The following is a 7,195-nucleotide window of genomic DNA, read 5'->3' as shown; positions in this document are numbered from 1 at the left end:
ACCTCCTCCGGGCCCCCCCCCCCCGCCCTCCTCACCTGCGGCTGCGGCGCTGCGCGGCGGCGTCCCGTCGCCGTCGGGGCCCGTCGCAGGGCGCCCAGGAGGCTGAAGGCGACCGAGAGCGCGGCGCCGGGGCGGCAGGCGGCTGCCGGGACAGCGCGACCTGCCTCAGTTTCCCCCCCCCCTCTGCCCCCCGTCCCCCGTCCGGCCGCCGGCACCCACCTGCGCGCAGCCGGGCGCTGCGGACCACGCCGGGGCCGGAGGCGTTGAAACGCACCACGCAGGCCACCTCCGCCGCGGGGTCGGCGTCGGGCGCGAGGGCGGCGTGGCCGAGCAGTAGTAGACGCTGGCGTCGCCGGGCCGAGCGTCGCGGATGAGCAGGGCCGAGCGGAGATCGCCGTGCCGGCACTCGAACCTCGCGGCCGCCCCGACGCCGGTGCCGCAGTCGAGGGCCAGGACGGGCGTCCCGGCGTCCCGCCGCACGTACCAGCGCAGCCGCCCGCCCGCCTCCAGGCGCTCGCTGGATGAGCAGCCCAGGCGCGCCGTGCCGCCGGGCTCCACGAAGACGCCGGGCTTGTCTGGGCACAGCCGTAGTGCTGCCACCGCCGCCGCTGCGGGGCCCAAACGCGTGAGCCGCGACGCCTGGAGCAGGTGCCGCCGCCGCCACCCTCCCCGCCGCCGAGTTTTACCCAGGGAGGCGAGCAGGAGGCTGCTGGCCGCGCTCATGGCCGCGGCGAGATTCGGCGGTCGCCCCGCGGCTCGGCTCCGCTTGGCTCGGCGACGCCTCCCCCCCCCCAACCCCGGGGGCCGGGCGCGGGGCGGGCGTCCGGGCAGCGTGGGAAAACACCCGGCCGAAAACACCCCATCCGAAAACGCCCGGCCGAAAACACCCTTTGGAAAACGGCTGGCCGAAAACACCCGGCCGAGAACACCCCATCTGAAAATGCCCATCCGAAAATGCTCATCCAAAAATGCCCATCCAAAAATGCCCCATCTGAAAACGCCCCATCCAAAAACACCCGGCTGAAAACGCCCATCCGAAAACGCCCCGCCTGGCCGTGTCCCCCCTGTGTCACCCTGCGGGTGAAGGCGCCCGCAGCAGCCGGCAGCGGGTGCCCCCGTCGGGCGCCAGCTCCCCCGGGCAGTGCCAGGGGCGTCCCAGGCTCCTTCGGCCCCATCCTCCTCCTCCTCCTCCTCGGGGCGCTGGGCAGCCCGGCGCAAAGCGGCGGCTCCCCCCCGCGTGGCGAAGGCGCCCGACGGCGCCCGGCTCCCTGCCGCGGCATCGGGATTGAGGTGGAATCGCCCCGCGGAGCCGCGGCCCGGCCGAAGCCGCCTTCGAAGGGCAGCGGAGGCGAGGGGAGCGGGGCGGCCCGCGGTGCCGGCAGCCCTCCCCGCTCGCCTTCCTGTGGTGGCACGGCCGCTCGCTGAACCGGGAGCCGGCTTCGCTGCAAAACAAGCGGCCGCGGGCGGGGGGGGAAAAAGGAAAAAAAAAAATTAAAAAAAAGGGGGTTTATTCGCACAAACAACGCCGAAGCGGCAAAACAAGCGAGCCCGTCCGACCCTCGGCGGCCGTTTCCCGCCCTCTCGGCCGGCTTTTAGCGGATGCGACGTCGCGCTGGCGCCCAGCGGCTCGGGAGAAGGCGGCGGGGCGCGAAACGCAGCCGCCCGCTCCCCGGCGTCCATCCCAAAACGGGACGCGGGAGCTGCGGGAGGGAGGAGCCGCTCGGGCACCCGCGCCGCCGCCAGAAGGGCTCCCGGCCGCCGCCATGCGCTGCCGGTTCCGCGCCGTCGCCCTGCTCTGCCTGCTGCGTAAGCGCCGGCGAGGCCGGGAACGGGGCCGCCGGCGCCCGGGAAGGCCCCCGGGGGGGGGGGGGGATCCCCGCGTCGGGACCGGCCGAGCGATCCCGTCTGCGAAAAAAGCCGCTTTGCCAGCGCGAAACGCTCCCGCGAGGGCGCAGGGCTTCAATTCCCCGCACGGGACGGGAGGCAGCGGAAATGCTTTTTTTGGGGGGGATTAAGCGAGAGCGAAGCGCCGCGCTCGCAGCTCCGGAGGCGCCGGATTCAGCCGGGTTTTTCCCGCGCAGGAGCGGTGGCCGGCATCCGGCAGAGCCCGGCCGAGCTGTGGCTGAGCCCCGGCGCCACGGCCCGGCTTGGCTGCAACACGTCCGGCGCCGAGCGGAGCGTGAGCTGGTACCGCGAGCGGCCGGACGGCGCCTTGCTCCACGTCTACCAGAGCTTCCAGGAGTCGCCGCCGCAGGGCCGGTACTCGGGAACGAGGGAAAGGCGGCGCGTTTTCTCCTTCCGCATCAGCTCCGTGCGGCGGGAGGACTCGGGCGTTTACTACTGCAGCCTCTCAGCCCTGCGCTCCGGCTTCGGGAACAGCACCCGGCTCGTCGTCTCCGGTGAGCACCCGGCAGATTGCCCGGGCTGACTGCTGGCGGCGGCGCTGCCCGGCCTCGGCCTCCTCCTCTGCGCCCAGCTCGTGCTTCTGATCCTCTGGAAACGTCGCGCCGGAGCCGGTAACGTTCCCGGGAACCCCGCGCCCGCCGGGGGGGAGCCCCTGGCCCCTTCGCCCCTAACCGCCGCTCCGCTTTCCCGCAGCGGCGCCGGCTGAGCCGGGCAGGACGGAGGCTCCCATGCGGCGCGACCCGGAGGTAAAGCGCGGCCACCCGGGAGAACGGAGCCGCGGAGCTTTTTCGGAGCACGTTTTGCTGCCGTTTGCAACAGTCCCCGGCTCGTTACTCCCCCCCCCAACCCCGCAGAGCTGCAAGCAGCAGCAGGTTTTTGCAAGCGCACGGGAAGGTGCCAGCTCTCGCTTTTCGTTTCAGACCGAGTACGCGGCGGTGAAGCATCGCCCCTGAGAGCCCTTCCGCCCGGCCCAGCCGAAAACTGCGCGGAGCTGCGGTTTGCCAGCGAGAAAAACAGCAGCGAGAGGAAGGGAAGCTGCGAGAGGCTGCGCTCTGCCATGCTACAGCCTGGGGGGGGGGGAAGGGGGGGCACAAATCCTTTTCATATGCTTTTTCTTTGCTTGGCCATCAAGAATCCCTTGCAATTTTGCACCGCGAATCCCCCTTGCATCTTTGCACCCCCCTGCAACTTTGCATCCCCTTTGCAACTTTGCACCATGCATCCCCTTGGCATCTTTGCACCCCCCCCTGCAACTTTGCACCATGAATCCCCCTTTGCAACTTTGCACCGCGAATCCCCCTTGCAACTTTGCACGAGCTTCGCCGCAGCATTCGAAGGACAGAGGATTTGAGCTATTTCGCAATATCCTCACGCCGGACTCGAGCGTATACACCCGGCCGCAAAGGTGTAATGTATATATATATAGAGCTCAGCGCTGGCAGATATTTGCTGTTTGGGAGGGCTTTTTTTTTTTGCAGAAGTTGCGTTCATCTTCTGTAATCTCTACAGCAACCGCCGCAGCGCGGTATCAGGCGCAAACTTCCAGGAAAGCCTCTTCCAGCAGTTTTATCGGCTAACGCACACAAGCGCCCTGGGAAAAGCCTCTCCGGGCACCTCTCTGAGCGCCGGGAAGAGCCACCACCACGGGGGCCAGGGCGACCCCAGCGCAGCTTTGCGGAGCCCTTTCCGCGTCCCCGCGGCGGCAGCGAACGGCTCCGGCTAGCAAAAACACTCGCTGCCCGGTTTTCCCCGCTGGGATTATCCCGCTGGATGAGGAGGAACGTCACCGCCGTCGGCGGGGAGGGAGGAGACGCTCAAGAGTAACGAGACGACACGCAAATAATGAAATCCCCGATTTCCTGGTTACCAAGATCTCAGATTTTCATCCGATTATTGTGTTCGCCGTTCCGAGAGCTGCTGTTGAACTGGGTGGGGTGAAAAAAAAAAACACCTTTAAATTTGCCATTTCCCGGGGTTAGAAATCCCTCTCGCTTTAGCCAAAAAACCCCTCAGCCGGCCCCACAGGGAGAAGCGACGGCGTTAAAGCCGCAAGGAAAAAAAACCTCCGTGACGCAGGGATGCACCTTTTTCTACGTGCGTGAGCAAACAAACCCCATTATAAAAGATATTATATATATTTAGAAATAGCATTTAAAAGTGATTTTTTTTTTTTTTTTAATTGCCAAGAATCCAACCGGCTCCTGCAAACCCCAGCAGAAGGTGCCAGCCCCGGGCGCCGCTGTTTACGCGCCGGCGGGGAAGGGCAGGAAAGCTTTATTTAGAGCAGAGAAAAGGTTCCTCGCCGAAGGAGCGCGAGAGCCGCGGCCCCAGCGGGATCCCTGCCGGGCTCAGCCCCGCGGTTAAAAATAATAATAATAATAATAAAAAGCTTTTTTCCCCCCCAAACTGGGGCAATGCCGCGGGGGGAATGGATTTATCCGCTTCCTTCCCGCGCCGTAATATATCCATCCGTCTTCTCGCCGGCTGCACGCGGCGACTTCCGCTCCCGCCGGCCGCGGGGTATTGTGAGCAGCCCGGTCCCATTTACCCGTTTTCTTGTGTTTTTTTTTTTTAATTTTCCCCTTCCGGCGGCTTCCTCCTATTAAAGCTGGGAAATGACGTTATGCATCCGGGCGCGGAGGGCGGCTCGCGGCGTAAACGCCGGCGTTTCGCTGTGTTTTCCGCGGGACGCAGAAGCTCGGCGCTTCGGCTTTTCGGGAGCGAGCGTTTCAGGGCGCTTCGGGGCGCTTCTACCCCCCAAGCTTTAAAGGGGAAAAAAAAAAAGGCACAAAGTTACAGCCTGCATCACGCGAAAGATGAATTTGATTTTGAATGATGTGGGTTTTTTGATGAATTTGATTTAAAAAGCAGCGCGAGGCCGCAGGTGGAAAAGCCATTGCTTATTGTTGCCTTTTTTTCGGCCGCTTTTCGGACGACGTTTTTGCCCTCCGGCGTGAGATGGTCAAAGCGAGCGAGAGCAAAACCCAAGGGGGAAAAAAGCTAATTTAAAGAGCAATTGCTTTTTTGCGGCCAGAAATGCAACCCCAAATCCACATCTACGTTCGGTCTCCAAAATCATAAGCAAAACGAGGGGGAAACAGCGGACATTGGGGTGCCCCAGACCCGTGGGAAAGCTTTATTTACAGAAAATGGAAGCTTTTAGCCCAGAATTTGTGTGCACTGCCCTAACGCCAAAAAGCAATCGCTGAGTTTTACCCAAATTCCCCCGCGGCATCGTCGCTCCGCCCGGCCGCCGCTTCCAGCTTTGCGACCGTCGGGTTTTAACGCTCCCGGCTCCGTCTTCCCGCGAGGGCAAATCCCTGCCGGGCTGGGGGCCACGGCTCTCGACGGGATTTCTGCACGGCCGCTCGCGGATCCTCCCTGCTTAACCCTTCGCCCGGCTTCGCTCCGGCAGTGGGAAAAATCCCCCTGGGGCCCTTTGAAAGGTGCCCGAGCATGGGAAGCTGCACAGCGCAGTTCTTCGTTTCTCCTCCCTTTTAGCTGGGGGGGAAAAAAAGAAAAGAAAAAACTTAATGTTTTCTCCACTCTTATTTTCTAAAACTTCTCAACTTGTTTTTCCCCCGCGAGTCTCTTTGCCCAGCTCATCTCCCTTCACATGCAGCCATGCAGAACCGGACCTTTTCCAGCTTGGAAAGCTCGAGAAGGAGGATTTCTTCCCACCCCATGGGCAATTCCGGCCGGGCAGCACCTCTCGATTAAATATATCACGTTTTCGCCGGCGGTTTCCGCCGTTAGTTAATGATCTTTGCTCCCACCCTGGGGCGCGGGAGGCAGGAGCCTCCCCGGCTCATCCCACGAGTGCCGCTCGCCGAAAGCGTTTGCCACGGCCCCAAGGAAAGGCATCGCGTTGGGTCAACGGGCAGTTATTCATTAAAGAAAAGGAAAAAAAAAGAAAACAAGGGTTTATCATTGCGTAACCGTCGCGCTCCCAGTTCCCTCCTGCAGCAAACACACAGCAATGAGTCACGATTCCCCCTCGGGCAGCAGCTCCCCGCGGGAACCTGCTTCTCCTCCAGGCTCCCATCACCGCTTTCCGTCTTCTGAAAGATCTCTCCCAATCCCTTTTTTTGCCTATTTTCCTTCTATTTTTAGAGGAGCAAGGGGGAAAAAAAAAAAAAAAAAAGGTGCTGATATCAGTGTACGCCGAAGCACCACATCCTCCGGATGCGGAAAGAGCATCCGAACCTGGTTTAAACCCCCCCAAAAACAACACAGCTCCGAAAGCATCTCAAGCCAGTGTGTTGCTGCATTTCAGAAACCCAAATAAGCCCTTAACCATTTGCATCCCTAAGCGCTGGGGAAACTGAGGCAGCGGGAGGCGGAGCGGCAGCGACGATGGGACCCCCCAAATCCTCGGCAGGGACCCGGGGGTCCCCGTCCGCCTCCGGCTCTTAACGGCCGACTGCAACCACCAGGCTTCGCTATTAATAGCGCATTTTTCCCAAAGCGCGCGGCAGCGAGAGCTTAATTAAAACCATCTTTGCTCCTTATCCGGCAGCCCGGCGCGGGAACGGCGCCCGGAGAGCGGCCGCGCTCCGGCGGGAAACTTCTGGCCGAGCGAAAGCTTTCGGAGCCGCGTCCCCCCCCTCCCCTTTCTCCCAGCCGCTAAACCAACTTATCAGTCGACCCAGCATCGTGGGGCCGGGTGATTTTCGGGAAAACCTGTGCTATCTTATCCGCGAGGCGGCCGGGCGCAGCCCTCGGCCGAGTGTCATTTCCTGTTCCCGAGCGCCGGCGCGTCCCGAGACGCTCCCGAGGAGCAGCGGCCGGCGGCACCAACCCGCCGCCCCGCAGCAGACGATGACGAACCTTTTGCTCGCCGCCGCCGTCCTGGCTCTTCATTTCGGCCTGGGTAAATACGCTCCGCTCGGCTTCCCGACGTCCTGGGGCGCGCCGCGGCGTTTTAAGGAGATGCTGCGCGGCTGTCGGGGTGGGATCCGGGGAAAAGAGGCATCGTCGGGAAAAAAAAAAAGAGGAGAAAGCCCGATGGGCACAGGCTAAGCTATAGGCAAGCGTGCGTTTGCAGAACAGAGTTTTGCAAGTCCCGCTCTCCGCACTGTGGCCATAATATTTTGCAATATATAGCGGGGAGCTCCGGAGAGCGGCAAGGGGAAGAGGGGGTTTTCCCGCGGCGCTCGGTGGGGGATATGGCGAGGCAGAAGGCAAAGGCCACCGAGCCGGCAAAAAAAAAGGTAACAGCAGCGAGAGGTTAACGACGCGGAGAGCGTTTTGCCTCCGCGCTAACGGAACGAGCCCGACGCGGGAAAAC

At 62.7% G+C, this 7,195-nt stretch overlaps 1 long non-coding RNA gene and 1 gene segment (V, D, J or C); one reads left to right on the top strand and one right to left on the bottom strand.

Annotated features, from left to right (window-relative positions):
- The first annotated feature begins 1,763 nt into the window (after positions 1–1,763).
- On the top strand, positions 1,764–2,858 carry LOC136994591 (T cell receptor alpha variable 22-like). The segment is given in 4 exon segments: positions 1,764–1,806; positions 2,082–2,399; positions 2,599–2,651; positions 2,826–2,858. Coding segments are annotated over 4 exon segments (447 nt in total).
- Positions 2,859–3,182: 324 nt separating this feature from the next.
- LOC136994654 (uncharacterized) lies at positions 3,183–6,424 on the bottom strand. 2 transcript variants are annotated; one of them, XR_010886638.1, is made up of 3 exons: positions 5,544–6,424; positions 5,122–5,406; positions 3,183–4,667 (listed from the first exon to the last, which is right to left on the bottom strand). It is a non-coding gene; the product is annotated as an uncharacterized lncRNA (long non-coding RNA). The 2 variants fall into 2 exon arrangements; XR_010886639.1 differs by having other exon boundaries at positions 5,682–6,424.
- Positions 6,425–7,195: the final 771 nt, after the last annotated feature.

This window comes from Apteryx mantelli, chromosome 31 (assembly GCF_036417845.1).
Source record: "Apteryx mantelli isolate bAptMan1 chromosome 31, bAptMan1.hap1, whole genome shotgun sequence".
In the NCBI taxonomy this organism is placed as follows: domain Eukaryota; kingdom Metazoa; phylum Chordata; class Aves; order Apterygiformes; family Apterygidae; genus Apteryx; species Apteryx mantelli.
Note: the sequence above shows the minus strand (reverse complement) of the source record. Positions and strands in the feature narration are given on the sequence as shown.